The 17842-nt window shown below is 40.1% G+C and overlaps 1 protein-coding gene across 2 annotated transcripts in view; it reads right to left on the bottom strand.

Moving 5' to 3' along the window:
• The window catches only part of IGF2BP3 (insulin like growth factor 2 mRNA binding protein 3), a 137063-nt gene that overhangs the window by 93484 nt on the left and 25737 nt on the right, over nucleotides 1-17842 (bottom strand). For both annotated transcript variants that reach the window (XM_079931035.1, XM_079931036.1), the window contains exon 3: nucleotides 5622-5670. In XM_079931035.1, the coding sequence (XP_079787161.1) occupies nucleotides 5622-5670 (49 nt within the window). The remainder of the gene's footprint in view (nucleotides 1-5621; nucleotides 5671-17842) is intronic.

Raw genomic sequence — 17842 nt, 5'->3', positions numbered from 1 at the left:
GTAGCCCCTGCTCGCCGCAACTAGAGAAAGCCTGCGCTCAGCAGCGAAGACCCAGTGCAGCCAAAAATAAATAAATAAAATTAAGTTAAAAAAAAAATAAGTACCAGCCTCATCTCACAAGGTGTCCTATTACAGTGTATTTTTCATTACAGTCTGAAACACAGGCATCTCTCTAAAGCTTTAGCCCTTCTGCCAGAGAGTGGATGTAACTCGCTTGAGTGTAATTTACAGGGAAGTTCAGCCTCATCCCACTACATTTATTTTACCACCCATGCCACGCTCCCCACCCCCAAACTTCAGAGAAAAAACTTCTTTTCATCATGAAAGAAGCCAAGGCTTTCTAACATTCCTTATGCCCTAGAAGTCAACTTTCTCCAAACTGGTTACTAGGGGGTGGGTTCAAACTAACAAGCCAAAGTGTTTCAATAAAGAAAGTGTTCTGTTAGGGCAATCCTATGGCCCAACAGAAAAAGCCTTTTAAGATTTCCTACAAGATCTACTTACTTCCAAAAATTGCCTCAAGCTTACACAGAACAACCAAAAAGAACTTCGAAAGAGAAATCATTAAGATAACTCTGCTGAGGAAAAAAAGCAAAGAATATTTTACATTGCAATGTTCGACTTGTAGTTTGGGGCTTTCATTTTCAGCATACTGGTTACTTGCTTTCCATGTCAAGAACCAGAGACCAACCCCCTGGTATGTCAGAAGCCTGGATGCAATTTGAGGATGCTTTAGTTATGAAGAGCCCCCCTTTACTCCCCTATGTTTAGGCCAGGAGACAGCTTCCACTTCCTTTACTCAATCACACCAGACAACACATGTGGCAGAAAAATGGATCTTACAGTGTGGAAACCTCTTCAGAGTTTCTTCCCAAGATATTCATCTTCTCACCTCAATTAAGTCCAGGAAAAATCTGATATCCAGGCCTTGAGGTAAAGCCAACAGACATTCTGCATTTTCCAGCAAGTTGTAATTTTAAATTATGCATTCCCCATAAGTATTTGTCAGATCATATATTCAAAACTTTGCCTCAGAAAATACAGTCACTCCAGGCATGGGCAGTCAGGGCCTTATGATGCAAACCACTAACTCAGTAGCTCAGTCTGTTTTGCCAGACACTAACCTCTGTGGAAGCATCATTCTACTTTCAATACCTGACCCCCAAATGAGAACCTAACTTGCCCTTTACTCTAGACCCTTCATTTACATAATTAATGGGCGTTACATTTCCCTTCCAGGAGGGTATTCCCTTTTAACATTTTATGAGTACTAATAACTTTGATTGGAGAGTACTATTAAGATGATAAGATTAGGAAAAACTCTCTCTGAGAAGTCCTTTCCTAAGGCCTTGGCAATTTATTTTTTAAATGAAGAAAGATACCCCTTAAATTCAGGAAATGGGGCCAATTTAAGACACTGAGTCAGGCAAAACAAAAAGGATTCTTCTCAAAGGTGTTTAAAGTCAAGTGTTCTGGGGCTCTATCCCTTCTTCACCTCTTTGGTGTTTGCCCAAGGTGTTCCCTCAAACCCTTATCACACACGTTTACATCCCTTAGGGCATCTGAGGATGCAGATCTGTCCAACATTAGGACTATTTGTAGAGGAGCCCTTCCAGTTCTGGTCACACCACAGATCTATTCTTCCAGTACCTCAGGCAAGAGGGTTGGAGGGGGAGTAGAAACAGTTTCTTCTATTTCCCTTCTACATTCCACCTATTTGGGGGAAAAAACAAACCTACCTAATTCTCCAGCAGCAGGTCCTTCCAAAAGTTAGTTTCCCCATATCTTTATCTGCCAAAACACTTAAGCAGTGAAACATTTAGCCAGTCCAGAACACTTGAGTGCACTTTACCATCAACCAAAACTAATGGGCTAGAAATCATTTAAGCCCCACATGACACACAAAGCGTGCATGACGTGGTATTCCAAGAACTTGAGAGGAATCCCCGTGTGTCATTCAGCAGGATCTAGTGGTAAAAAGGTAATGTAAATAAGAAATAAAAACATAAAATAAAGTATCACAGTGGTATAAAGATAATCAACAATCCAGTTACAGACCTTATAAAATGCCTCATAGCACTGTTATCTCATGGTGTTTCTGCCATGGTCCCAGATTCTGTCATTTCTTTGATGACCTCACAGAAAATGGCTTAGAAGAGCACTGGCAGAACAGGGGAGGAACTTTCACTTCTGGGATAGGACTCTGACTGGAAATTAAGCTCTCAGTTCCAAATACACCTTCCAACTCTGTGATGCTGGGACTGGGACTCTGCCCTATTATCGCACCTTTGCCAGCCATTCCCTGGTGGTTTCTGCTGACAGAATGCACAAGAGGGGGACTGGAGAGCACGAGTGGAGGTGACACGTGTTCCTTCCCATTTATCAGCATCATCCTAACAGCCATGGGTTTGGGACTCTAGCGGCTCTGGGCATTCCCAGAACCAGCTTCATCACTTCCCTTCTTCCCCCATCCCAGGCACCAGCCACAGCCAGGGAGCATCCTTTGCTCACCCTCAGCTACTCGGAGCTCTTCCTTCAAGCTTCTAGGATCTGATAACCTCACCCTGTTCCCTTAACCCCTTTCCTCCCCACTCAGCCTCAGGGTGGGAGCTGCTATAGTCCTCACTACCTATGGATTCCGTCTTTGCTCATTCAGCCCTCTAGCAACTGTGTGATTCTCCACATTTAATTCCCCCTGGTATAATACCTGTTTTTTTGTGTGTGCTATAGGCTGCATCTGAGTTAAGCACAAGAACTTTAAGTTGGGAGGAAATGAATTTGTTGTTCATACCATAGCTAAAATGTAGGGTGCACTTATATGTACCAAGCATTTTTTAAGGGTTTGAGCATGCATAATCCTATTAATGCCCATAGCAACCCAATCAAGTGGCTGTTATCATCCCCATGTTAGAAAGGAGGAAAATGAGGCTTTGACAATTTTAAAAAATGGTTCAGAGATCACATATCTAGTAAGCAGTGGAGCTGGGATGTAATCCCAAGTCTGACGCCAAAAGCCTCCTGCAAAAAACTCTAAGGCTTTTCTAGATACTCCATGCTGCTCCTAAGGACTGTTTACATGGTTCACAAATAACTTAGTGCAGGTGTATGCTTGCTTTTTTGTTATTCTCATAGGTCTTATTCTGTAACAGTCCCCTTCCCTTTTAATATGCCATCACTTGATTACTAAACAATGTCATTTGTCCTGTGGAATGTCCCATATTCTGGAACTGGCTAGGTGTTTCTTCATGGCATCATTTCATTTGTGCCCCTACTGTCTATACTTCTTATAAACTCAAAGTCAGATTGAAATTGAATCCAGTCAAACCTCTGTTTTTTTGACAAGAATTTTTCATCTATGTTGCTATGTATTTCCTATTGCGTCAAATCAGGAGGCACGTAATGTCTGGTCATTACATTTTCAGTGATTCTAAGATTAATTCGTGGATTCAAAGTCTAATTTTTCCATTATAAAGGGAGTCCAGACATATAACTGCAAAATTATCACCTTCTATAAGGCTTTGGCACGAGACAACCAGCAGGCTCAGTGTGTACAAATAAAATGTTACACAAAGTGACTCCTCAAAAAGGAAGTAACAGATGGTGGTCATTCAAGCCTTCAAAGAAAGGAAATATCCCAATAGTTCATCCTACTCCTAACAAGCCCTCAATAGTTTTTGTCAATCAGTATTTCAAACCATCCTTTAAACTGTAAAGGGGTCAAAGGTCAAGAGTTTCAAAGTCTAGTTCCACGTCTCTTTAAATTCAGAATCTGTTCTTACTTAATTCTTTGAACCCAGTGGGCCCGTATTTGCCCATTTGAAAATGGAGATAATGTCACCAACTTCACCTTACCTCAAAGGACTATGGGGGAGGGTAAAATGAAATTTTAAAAAAAAAGTTAGATGTGGCAAATAAAGATTTATTCTCACAGATTAAATTTTACCCAGAATGAAGAAGAATGCCATGAACTAAAATCTTGAGAAGCCACCAAAACTAGAATCAACAATGCTCAAGAAGCCACTGCAATCTAAATTTGAAGAGATACTATGAATGAATTATAAGGAAACTACCACTTGCCTATAGCTGATATGCTATACACTGACAATTCACTTACTTAAAATTGGCTGCCACCATTTGACTCTTTCATTGAAAGCTACATTACACTAGATCTAGTTCCCAAGTAGAAAATCATATTTAACACAGCCCATGTTAAAATGAAGGGATTAATTAACATGCACACGCTACTATAAATAAATAACAAGGACCTACTGTAGAGCACAGGGAATTATATTCAATATCTTGTGATAACGCATAATGGAAAAGAATCTGAAAAAGAATATATGTATATATTGGGTTGGCCAAAAAATTCATTCAGGTTTTCCCATAAGAGGTTATGGAAAAACCAGAATGAACTTTTTGGCCAACCCAATATATATATGTGTATATATATGTATATAAAATTGAATCACTTTGCTGTACACCTGAAACTAACACATTGTAAATCAACTATACTCCAATTAAAAAAACCACACAAATAAAAAAGGGGATTAAACCAGTAATCTTGATACCATGACACTTGATTCAGGGACTCATCCTCCAAGATACTGAATTTCCTAAACAAATGTTAAACTAAAACAAGAAAATGCATTGAGTTTAATCTAATGTCACTGTTTCTATCTACAAAAGTATACATTATATAACTTGAAAAATATTCAACATAGACCAAAGAACCAAGTCCTACAAAGACTAAATTCAATAACATTGTTCTGAAAATAAATGTGCTGTAAAATTTTCTGAGCATAAGTGATTTGTTACCAACTGGAACCTTGGAGAATGAGACCTCAGGCCAGCTTTCCTAAACTCACCACCAAAGAAACCTTTTAACCATTCTTTGCATTTTGATGAAGGTTCTGGTTTAGTGACTCTTCAAATGTCATTTTGGAACACTAATGTGAAACACACAAAGCTAGTTACTCTTGATTTTTATGTTAAAAATACACAAAAGCTGAGCAGTTTTCCCTGCACCACCTTCTCCAAAGTAGCTTTTAAGAATTTTCAGGTTCATCATCTGAAAGAGTCAACAGACATTTCCTTTTATCTTTTCAACTACTGGGGTCTCAAATTCTCACCATGACATCATCAACATGGTTTGGAAATTGCTGACACAGGCTATTCAATTGTGCTAAAAGGTTTGTGTTTATATACAATTACTACAGTGCCACCATGTGAGCAAAAGAAAGCATAGTAACATTTTAAAATAAAGCATAAATAGCAGTTATTTGCTCTTTAAAAAATTGCCAAGGAGGGAACTTCATATTTAAATACAATTAGCAAAACTCATCAGAAAGATCTCAAACAAGATTCTGTGGGATGTGATTGAATGAGCAAGTTTACGCAGTTACCCCAGAACTTACTTCAACTTTAAATATCTCAAAGAGCAGATTGTTTTCAAAGATATAGTATACTCTTACAAAGCAAAGCCCAATGCAAGACACAGACCATGAAAGAGAAGAACCATGTGTGTTCTAGCACATCCATGAGTTGGAAGGAGAAAAACCCTTGGAAAAACTACCAATAGGCTTAGATACTAAAATCTTAGTTTTAAATATAGAAATTCTTACCTCCCACTGTAAATGAGGCGGGATATTTCGTATCTGAAGTTTCCGAATCCTGCAGAAGAATTAAAATGTTTTTTAAAAGAAAAAAAAAAAAAGTAAATGCAGAAGATATTAATAGCCAACATGGATGCTTAGAAACTACTTAAAATACTTTATATTAATTACAAACTAATATATAATAAGAAAAGGCAGCCCAAGAAGGAAAAAGGAGACAAAGTTATCACAATATGCATACTGAGACCGTTTGGAAATCTAGCATCATTGGATTGTTATGGCTTATTCTAAAAGCCACTAAAATTGGCAGATACATTGTTTGAAAAACATTTCATCTGATGACTATATTCTAAGTTCAAACCCTTTAGCCTCAAAGTAAGCGTCCCAGAACACAAACAAAGCCTTAGTCCAGATGTTCTTAATCTGAGATCACAGCCAAGGGGTCCATGGACAGAATTCAAGGAACTTGGATAGCAGAGGTGGGGTATGGGGGAAATCACATGTTTATTTTCACTATCCCCTAACTGAAATTTAGCACCACCTTCAATTATGGATGTTGGCATCAAACGACAGGAGAATTATATGACTTGTACTTTTGACATTAAAATAAATCAGATATTTTCACATCACGTTGTTGCAGATCTTTAAATATCATGTATAATCACTACTGTGAAAGTTAGCTGTGTTGCTAGAACTTTTCCTTATTATGTTAAGAAACACATGCTACTACAAGCTTTAACATTATTCTAACTTTATTTCAAAATAATTTCCTTTATAATCCCATGTGTTTTATTTTATGCACTTAAAAATACCTTAAGAGGTCCATACTTTTCAGGCTGCCAAAGGAGTCCATGGCACAAAAAACATTAAAAATCCCCTACCTTAGTTCAAATGCCTACACATATACCTATACATATGCTATGTATATAAAACACAATATGTATTTTATATAATAATAAAATCTATTGTAATATACGTCCCTCTTCTTCTATCCCCTCCTCAATACTATCAGAGGGAGGGAGCAGAAGAAGAGAGGGAGGGTGGAAGGAAGGAAGGAAGGAACATGAATTATATGAGATTGTACTACGAATACCACATACCAGTCACACTCTTAGAGGGAAAGGAATTTACAGTCAACTAGCTATTTTAAAAAGAGAGAGAGACTAACAATTGGGCATGACATCTCAAGTGAAATAATTTTTTAACTTCTAGAACTATAGTTAATTTCCTTTTCTGGGTCAAACGATCCACTTTTAAGTACCACAGCAAAACACCAGCTGGGACTACATTCACAGCCTACTCCTTTGTCTCTCCCATTCACCCCAAAGCCTTAAGAACAAATAAATGCCACAGACACTGCCTATCCCTTATGGAACTCTAAAGAACATATAGATGAACAAACTCAGGTACATCCTGTTTATAATGATAAAATAGACGATGAAGGAAAAATCATTTTTACATTATTTTTATGAGACAGTGAAACAAAGCACAATCACCAAGGGCAATGTATCAAAGAGATAGTGACAGAATGCCAATTTAAGAAAAAATTTTTAAACACCACATAGTCTTAGAATTTACACATTATTCTGGGATTTGTTTCAAAAATAACTCATGTGCTAAAAAAAAAAACTCATGTGCTAATAAGTTAAAGCTGCAGGATGTGTACTGTATCTCTGCTTTTGTATAAGTTTTACATTTACCTTAAAACATATACCCTAATAAAAACATTCCTAAAACATAGGTTTCAAATCTGCCATGTATTGCTTTGGGTAGCAGAAAAGTTACTCACACTGTGTAAATACTTACCCTGGGTAACCAAGGAAGTAAGAATTATTTACTATACATTGCAAGTACTAATCTGTCAGTCAAGCATCTGACACAATAAATTACAGCACAATGTTAAGAAACTAAGTATTCATCTCTACTGGACTCATTTTTCTGGGTATATATATTACCAAAAAATTTTCCCAAAAGCACACACAGAAGTATACCTAGAGAGTTATGGTCACCAAGCAGGTAATTATTCATTATTAAAACAACAAATACCTACTTCACAGGGTTCCCAAGAACTTCTTTAAATAGGATACTATTTTTTGTACATTAGAAGTAATCCATTAGCCATGTTTTCCCCACACATTCTTCAAAATGTACATCTGACACCCATTTACTTATTAGAAGTTACTCCAGAATAATTATTTCCCTTAAATGGCTGTCCCTTTTCCATTATCTGATTCTCTCGTGTTTCATTTTAGACAAATACCAGGATTATTTTCATACAGTTAGTGTTTTGATATCTAGCACTGTTCTTTCCCACTTACCCAGTAACTAATCTTAAACTCTGCAGTTTCACCTCTAGCTCCTCTCCCCATGGTCCACTCTTATCACTACAAGAGCCAAAAGGCCCAGCATTAAAAAAGTCCAAGCAAAGGCATGAATTCTCATCTAGTACATAAACACAAACCTCTGACCCAGAAGGTACTTGAGAAAAAACGACCCCACTCAGCTGTACTAATCAAGTTGGCTATACACAGTTAAAACACTATCACCTGGACTTCCCTGATGACGCAGAGGTTAAGAATCCGCCTGCCAATGCAGGTGACACGGGTTTGATCCCTGGTCCGGGAGGATCTCACATGCCTCGGAGCAACTAAGCCCGTGCACCACAACTCTGAAGCCCGAGCCCCTAGAGCCCTTCTTCTGCAACAAGAGAAGCCACCGCGATGAGAAGCCCGCGCACGACAATGAAGAGTAGCCCCCGCTTGCCACAACTAGAAAAAGCCCGCGCGCAGCAACAAAGACCCAACACAGCCAAAAATAAATTAATTAATTTAAAAAAAAAACAAAAAAACACTATCGCCTGTATTCTTAGCTCCCATCTCCCATCTGAGCTTTTAGAAATAGGTTGGTTATATTTGGGTTTTAAATACTTAAGAGTCAAGAAAACGGATACTGTTTTCCAGTGTGATTACCCACTCATTAAAGTTCAATTTAACTATCAGCAAAATAAGTTGGTGTTTCACCTCCTCCTAAAACACACTTACGTAGTAACAAGGATCACACCCTGTAACAACAGGGACTCATTAGGCTGTCTTGTTCACTGTTGCATTCAGAGTCTGGAACAGTGTGTGGTACCTGAGAAGCACGATAGTTAAATTAACATTTGTTATAACATATAGAAGGGGAAGAAAACACAAGACTCATGGATCCACCATCCAAAAACTAACATGATTTTATTACAGCTCATGGGGGAGTGAGAAGAACAATAGCTATACTGAAGTTTGAGAACAAAAACAGGAAAATGCCGATTTAATCTCTCGTGCTATTTTAAAAGAAAACTTCCACACAATCTACTTATAAGTTAATCATATAGAATTTAAGGGTTTTCCCCCGAGAGGGAAAAATGAGGTGAAGTTTAAGCTCTCATTTAACCTTTAAAAAATGCTTACTGTGCCTGAAATAGTTGCAATAAAATTCAGTACTCTTTTTTTTTTTTTGGGGGGCTGCACCGGGTCTTCCTTGCTGTGTGCAGGCTTTCTCTAGTTGCGGCGAGCGGGGGCTACTCTTCATTGCGGTGCGTGGGCTTCTCACTGCAGTGGCTTCTTTTGTTACGGAGCACGGGCTCTAGGCGTGTGGGCTTCAGTAGTTGTGGCACACGGGCTTCGATAGAAGCAGCACTCAGGTTCAGTAATCGTGGCTTGCGGGCTGTAGAGCACAGGCTCAGTAGTCGTGGCACACTGGCTTAGTTGCTCCGAGGCATGTAGGATCCTCCCGAACCAGGGATCGAACCCGTGTCCCCAGCACTGGCAAGCAGATTCTTAACCATTGTGCCATCAGGGAAGTCCCTCATTATTTATTAAAAGCTGGTTTAATTACAGGATAAAAAGCCAATAAAGCTCATATACACTCCTAAAGGCATCTTCAAAAGTTTTAGTAATAAATGGAACTGACTTAAATTGATTTTATGGAAGTTTTCAAACTGACACCAAAGTAAAAAAATCATATCAACCTCCATATGCCTGTATCAGTTACCAAGTATGATCACCTGATCTTGTTTATCTATACTCACACCTGTACCAACAAGTCCCACTTACATGGCCTGTCACGCTACAGTACATCTGTAAATACAGACAAAAGGACCTTTTTTGTTTAAAATTAACTATATCACCATTATTGCTTCTAAAAATGATTAACAAAAATTCCTTGAGAATACCCACACTCTGTTTATTTCCAACTGCTTAATAACTATCTTTTTACAGTTGGTCTGTTCATATCAAGATCCCAATGATATGCCCACATGTGTAGAGTCAACATCTCTTAGGTCTCTTGGATATAAGAGTCCCCCTTCACTCTGTTTTCTTGCTATTTATTTGGAGGTCCAGGTAATAAATGCTGTGCAATTACTCATTCTGTGTTTTACCCATTGCATCCTCTTTGTGTCATTTTAAATAATTGTTTGCTATGTTGAATTTGATATACAATGATGTGTAATATCTTTACATTACAAAGCATAAAACATATATGAAACCACCTCACCAAATCAGAAGACAATTGAAGCTACCATGCTCTTCCCTCACCCAAATGCCTGCCTCCTAGAAAGTAACCATCACCCTAAATTTTTGTCATTCTCATGTCTTTTATATTAGCATCTTCTTTCAAACGACTCTTTAAGTAGACAAAATACTATTATGTCCTTAAAAATGGATAAAAACTTCATGCTGAATATCTAGTTAGTTTACATTTCCCCATTTAAAAAAATTTTTTTAAGTTTGTTCAATCAGTATCAAAAAAGAGCCATACACTGCACGTGCTTCAGTATGACTCTAGCCTCATAAGCTGCATGTTTCCCTTTCTATCCTTACAACTTATGCAGAGAATAAAAAAATCCCAAACCTGTCATTTGTCTCCTGTTTCTCACTGCCTGGATTTTGCTACTTACACTCCCATGGTGGTGTTTATTATGATGTTACTCTGACCCCTATAAAAGTGGTAATTAGATCTGAAAATGTGACTTGTTTTTTGCTGTTGTTTGTTTAGGGAGAGACAATAAACTATCACACGGGAGGTTTTATACTTCCATGAAAAGATACATTATCCCTGCTTGTCTACCTGTGATGTTGCAATCACTAATGATCACTGCCTAAATCCACTGTTTCATAAAGGTTGAAAATGTATTTCCTCATTGTATCATGCCTTCCATATTTTTTTAATGAATTTATTTGTTTGTTTGTTTGTTTATAGCTGCGCTGGGTCTTTGCTGCTGCGCGGGCTTTCTCTAGTTGTGGTGAACGGGAGCTATTCTTTGTTGCGGTGCGTAGGCTTCTCATTGCTGTGGCTTCTCTTGTTGCGGAGCACGGGCTCTAGGTGCGCAGGCTTCAGTAGTTGTGGCACAAGGGCTCAGTACTTGTGGTTCGTGGACTCTAGAGCACAGGCTCAGTAGTTGTGGCGCACGGGCTTAGTTGCTCCGCGGCATGTGGGATCTTCCCGGACCAGGGCTTGAATCCGTGTACCCTACACTGGCAGGTGGATTCTTAACCACTGTGCCCCCAGGGAAGCCCCGTATTTTTTAATTTAGCTGGAGTTCTTCCATAAAGAACAACTTTCCTTTATCACATATTTGGATACGCTGAACCGAAGTAAGTATAGTAAAGGCAGGGTAAGTATTTGATTCTTTCCCTTCTGCAGATGGTTTTGTGCTGCTCATCACATCCCCTTGCTCACCTCTGATTTCATTCACAGCTGTGGGAGACAGTCCCAAGCACAGTGAAGTTGTCCCGCCTCCTTCCACCCCTAAGCACACCCTTAGGCATCTCTGTTTCACCTCAGGTTTTTCACCAAAGCCTCAGAAGAGTTCAAGAACAGCCCAGAAGAATGTAAATTGATACAGCCACTATGGAGAATAGTATGGAGGTTCCTTAAAAAACTAAAAATAGAGCTACCATACAACCCAGCAATCACACTGCTGGGCATATACCCTGAGAAAACCATAATTCAAAAAGAGTCATGTACCACAATGCTCACTGCAGCTCTATTTACAATAGCCAGGACACGGAAGCAACCTAAATGTCCATCAACAGATGAATGGATAAAGAAGATGTGGCACGTATATATAATGGAATATTACTGAGCCATAAAAAGAAACGAAATTGAGTTATTTGTAGTGAGGTGGATGGACCTAGAGTCTGTCATACAAAGTGAAGTCAGAAAGAGAAAAACAAATACCATATGCTAACACATATATACAGAATCTTAAAAAACAAAAAAAAAAAGGTTCTGAAGAACCTAGGGTCAGAACAGGAATAAAAATGCAGACATAGAGAATGGACTTGAGGACACGGGGAGGGGGAAGGGTAAGCTGGGAAGAAGTGAGAGAGTGGCATGGACATATATACACTACCAAATGTCAAATAGATAGCTAGTGGGAAGCAGCTACATAGCACAGGGAGATCAGCTCGGTGCTCTGTGACCACCTAGAGGGGTGGGATAGGGAGGGTGGGAGGGAGGTGCAAGAGAGAGATATGGGGATATATGTATATGTATAGCTGATTCAGTTTGTTATAAAGCAGAAACTAACACACTATTGTAAAGCAATTATACTCCAATAAAGATGTTTAAAAAATAAACACCCTTTGTCAAAAGGGAGAATTAAAAAAAAAAAAAAAAGAACAGCCCAGAAACAAAGGAGAGATGAAACCCTCAAGACAACCTGTAATTTACAGAGGAGAACGTTGCGAGCCAATAGATAAATGTCCCAGTCTTCCACCTGGGAAGCATTCTGTACATTCCTCAAAGGTCCTATTTCCTTATGGCAACCTCAATAAAGTGCCCTTCCTTGGCTTGTCCTAAACCCCCATTTCACTCTCTCCATTCCCTCATTTTGGAGAATGGTTTATTTTGGAGATGAAACCATCTCCAAAATAAACCAGCTTCATGCAAATCCTCATTTCAATGTCTTCTTTCAGGAGTTCAAAGACATTATTATTTCAAACTTTTCAGAATGATGAGTTGGTCCCCTGGCACTGTCCAAAGATGACCAAATGCTTATTTTTTTCAGTAACATTATGGATTCACAAATACTTTGTGTGTATCAACCCGCTGCATTAATTCCTTTTAATGCTCAAATTGCCCCATCTTTGGCATCAGTGGAGGCCTCTTCACACTGATCCTGTATCTTTTGAAATGACTCCAGCAATCTTTGAGAGCTTTTTTGCCTTCTGTTATGATAATCCAGGTTCAACTTGTACACTTCCTGCCCCCATCTGCAACCAGTTTCATCTACATGGAGCACCGGTTCCTTTTAGTCAGAAATAATACAACGAGACACAACCTGCGTGCTGTTATAGGGCTGGTCATCACTCCTAGGCCAGAGCTAGACAATACCCATTTTGTTTGAAAGCGAAATAAACCATGTGTCCACGGTGATTACAGTCATCCTTCCAAATTCACAGGGGATTAGTTCCAGAAGCCCCTCAGATACCAAAATCCACGGATGCTCAAGTGCCTTATATAAAATGGATAGTATCCCATATACTTTACTTATTTATTTATTTAAATTTATTTATTTTATTTTTGGCTGCGTTGGGTCTTCGTTGCTGCACGTGGGCTTTCTCTAGTTGCGATGAGCGGGGCTACTCTTCGTTGCAGCACACGGGCTTCTCATTGCAGTGGCTTCTCTTGTTGCACAGCATGGGCTCTAGGCACGCGGGCTTCAGCAGTTGTGACTTACAGGCTCTAGAGCACAGGCTCAGTAGTTGTGCACGGGCTTAGTTGCTCTGCGGCATGTGGGATCTTCCCGGACCAGGGCTCAAACCCGTGTCCCCTGCATTGGCAGGCAGATTCTCAACCACTGCACCACCAGGGAAGCCCCCATATACTTTAAATCATCTCTAGATTACTTAAAATACCTAATGCAATGTAGATGCTATGTAAATAGGTGTAAATACGATATAAATGAGATGTAAACAGTTGCCCCCAAAAGGCAAATTCAAGTTTTGCTCTATGGAACTTTCTGGATTTTTTTCCCCAATTATTTTTCATCTACAGTGGGTTGAATCCACAGATGCAGAACCCATGGATATGGACGACCAACTGTTATTTTCAATTCAAATTTTAGGTTACTACGTTTTTGCCAAAAGTCTTTGATATTTACATCTTTTTTCCACATTAAAGCTTGACAGGTATAAATAAGAATATAAACAAGAAAATGCTTTACGTCTGTTATGGACTGAATGTTTATGCCCCCCCCAAAAAAATTCGTATGTTGCAGCCCTATCCCCCAATGTGATGCTGTTAGGAGATGGGGACTCTGGGAAGTGTTTAGCCTAATGTGAGGACATAAGCATGGAGCCCCCATAATGGGATTACTGTTTTTCTAAGAAGAGAGACCAGGGCTCTGTTCACTGCACACTGAGGAAAGATTATGTGACCTCACAGCAAGAAGGCATCTGTCTATATAAGCCAAGAACGGGGCCCTCAGCAAGAACCCAAAGAATCTGCGTGCACCTTGACCTTGGACTTCCCAGCCTCCAGAACTGTGAGAAATAAACATCTGTTAAGCCATCCAGTCTATGGTATTTTATTACAGCAGCCCAAACTGCCTAAGACAATGTCTGTTATCTCATGTAACCCTCCCAGTCAGCATTTTATAGATTCGAAGACAAAAGCACAAGTTTATCTTGCCCAAACATACCCTGCTAATGAGTGGCAGGGTCAGAATCCAGCTCTTGGCATTCTGGCTCCACAGTCTATCCTCCTAACTATATTCCATCTTACTGATTTCACTTATAATCCAACCAATAATGTAACCATTATCAAAAAAACTTCAGAAAAATTACAGGTTGCGTGTTAAACCCAAAGGTCAAAGATATGCCAATCTCAAGCAAAATTTTCACTTTGCTCCACAGCTTTAAACCGTACAATCAATTCACATACTAAAACTCAATACTGGCATTAAATGGACAAGGTTACATATGAATACCAAGAAAGTCAACTATGCTGGAAACTCAGCTAATTCAACTGCCTCAAGATATTATGAAAATTGTATACACTGGCACCTAGGCCCTTAGAGCTAGTCATTTCATGCTAAGTCGTAGTGCAAGACATACAAGTGTACAGACTTGCAACCTTCCATCCAAACCACCTATAAGTCCTAAATGTTCATTTTGTTTATCTTGTTTCTCCCAAAAGGCCATCCCTCCTTTCTTTCTTTCTACTATTACTTATACAAATCAAGAGAATCACCACTTTCCCACTTCACAGATATAAAGAGGCCAAGGCTTGGATCATGATCTAACACAGCTAATACCAGCTGAAGACAGGAAGAGAAAACCAAGTCTAACTTAACTTCTAACATTTTCCTCTTTGCCTTGATCTCTTACGCGAAGAGCTGGGACACATGGTCCATATGTGTACTGATCATTTTCAAATAAAAAGACAAGCCTCTGGACTCAGAGCAGTATGGCCTGGCCTCTTCAACCTGTCACTTGCAGGCACTCTGAACTGGCTGCAGGTTTTCATTCTTAGCTGTGCCCAACCAACACAAACTATGCCCAAAGAGGAAGTTCAACCTGGCCAAATTCAATACAATTACTTGTACTAATTGCAATAGTCAATACTGTAATTATATCTATCCTTGCTTCTTTTATACAGTTAAAAATTAGCTCCTTAAAAGGTCAACCTCAATTTTTTTTTTTAAAGCAGAATACTCCAAGTAGATGAATACCTGGGGAAATGATGCATTTCAGATTGCTGGTGATAAGTGTCAACTGGCATAACCCCGCCTCATGACTGACTCGGCAGTCTCTTATCAAATCCTCAGACTAGAAGTGCAGCCTCTCAAGCATTCTCCTCCTTACAGTGTCTCTCTAGATAAAGCTGCAGCCGACTCAAAAACTTAGCTGTAGGGCTTCCCTGGTGGCGCAGTGGTTGAGAGTCCACCTGCTGATGCAGGGAACACGGGTTCGTGCCCCGGTCCGGGAGGATCCCACATGCCACGGAGCGGCTGGGCCCGTGAGCCATGGCCGCTGAGCCTGCACGTCCGGAGCCTGTGCTCCGCAACGGGAGAGGCCACAACAGTGAGAGGCCCGCGTACCGCAAAAAAAAACCACAACAACTTAGCTCTAAGTTTGTAAACAGGTAAAACTGGGAAGAACCCAAATGTCCGGGTAAAAGGGATAAGCTCAAAGGAAAAAAAAAAGTACCCCTGCAAAACATATATATATATATATATACACACACATATATATATTATGTCAAGGATAGAAGTGTTCTTGATAGTGGGTGTACTTTCACAGGTGTATATATAGCTTTCAAAACTCATCACGCCGGGGACTTCCCTGGTGGTCCGGTGGTTAAGACTGCGCTCCCAGAACTTCCCTAGTGGCGCAGTGGTTAAGAATCCGCTGGCCAATGCAGGCGACAAGGGCTGGAGCCCTGGTCGGGGAAGATCCCACATGCCGCGGAGCAACTAAGCCCGTGCGCCACAACTACCGAGCCTGAGCTCTAGAGCCCGCGAGCCACAATTACTGAGCCTGCGTGCCACAACTACTGAAGCTCACGCACCTAGAGCCCGCGCTCCGCAACAAGAGAAGCCACAGCAATGAGAAGCCCGCGCACTGCAACCAAGAGTAGCCCCCGCTCACCGCAACTAGAAAAAGCCCGCGCACAGCAACAAAGAACCAACCCAGCCATAAATAAATAAATAAATAAAATATCAAAAACAGACTCACAAATATAGAGAACAGACTTGTGGTTCCTAAGGGGGAAAGGGGTGGGGGAGGGAAAGTTGGGAGGTTGGGATTAGCAGATGCAAACTATTATATATAGGATGGATAAACAACAAGGTCCTGTTGTATAGCACTGGGAACTATATTCAGTATCCTGTGATAAACCATAATGAAAAATACGAAGAAGAATATATTTATGTATAACTGAATCACTTTGCTGTACAGCAAAAATTAACACAACATTGTAAATTAACTATACTTCAATAAAATTAAAAAACAAAGAGATGTCATTCCAAGGGTGGTCTAAGGAGCATCTACATTCGAATCACCAAGAGGGCTTACTTAAAATGAAAATACCCAGGCCCTAATACAGACCTCCTAGATCAGAGTCTCTGGGGATGGGGCAGGGAAATGTGGTTTCACACACACTTAAGTTTGGTGGCCACTGAGGTCTATTTAACAGGGCAAGCCCCATGAAGGCCAAGTCATTTCTACCTTATTGACTATTGTATACTCCCGTGCTTAGCAGATTTCCTGGTTCCTAACAGGCAATTACTCAACAATGCTTCAACAAGGAATAAAGAAACAAAAGTCTCTTTTAACACAACAGTTCTAAGTGAGAAGCTAAGGTGATTTTTCTGTCATCCCTCAGCTCCCACATCTTCATGGGAATAATATCCATGTCCCACTAAGTAAAACAGAGGTATTTACCTTTCAAAGGTGCACACTATCATCTGCATCTATGTAGAACAGTCTGACAGCCCTAAGCGTACGGATGGAAACTTGGTAGAGTCCAGGAAAGGCTGAATGTTCTTTTACGTGCTGTTCTTATTACTAATGCCTGCAAATATACACTGCTATCTCTTTTTCTTGTAGGAGACTATATGTCCCTTCAACGGAGGAATATAAAGTTCTTGACCTTCATTAGGATATGTGCAAGGCAAGATGACAGATCACTTTGAAAAATAATAGTTGAATTAATAGGACACAAACTGATCCTTGATTCCTGAATAACCAAACGATTTCTCTAGTTTTCACACTGAGAATCTGAAAATGTGTCTTTAACCAGAAAAGTTACCACAAGTATTTCAACCAACCACAGAAATGCATGTAGTTGAACATCAGGGACAGTGTCTATTTAAATAAAAGACCCAGTGCCTGCATGACTCTTTCAAAAGTGTAGGGCTTCCCTGGTGGCGCAGTGGTTGAGAATCCGTCTGCCAATGCAGGGGACACGGGTTCAATCTCTGGTCCGGGAAGATCCCACATGCCGTGTAGCAGCTGAGCCCGTGAGCCACAACTACTGAGCCTGCATGCTGCAACTACTGAAGCCCGCGTGCCTAGAGCCCGTGCTCCACAATGAGAGAGGCCACTGCGATGAGAGGCCCGTGCAGTGCAACAAGGAGTGGCCCCCGCTCACCACAACTATAGCAGGCCCACGTGCAGCAACGAAGACCCAGCACAGCCTAAATAAATAAATAAAATTTATTTTTAAAAAAGTGTAACATT

This window comes from Stenella coeruleoalba (genome assembly GCF_951394435.1).
Source record: "Stenella coeruleoalba genome assembly, chromosome: 9".
Classification (NCBI taxonomy): domain Eukaryota; kingdom Metazoa; phylum Chordata; class Mammalia; order Artiodactyla; family Delphinidae; genus Stenella; species Stenella coeruleoalba.
This window is presented reverse-complemented; position numbering and strand designations above follow the sequence as displayed.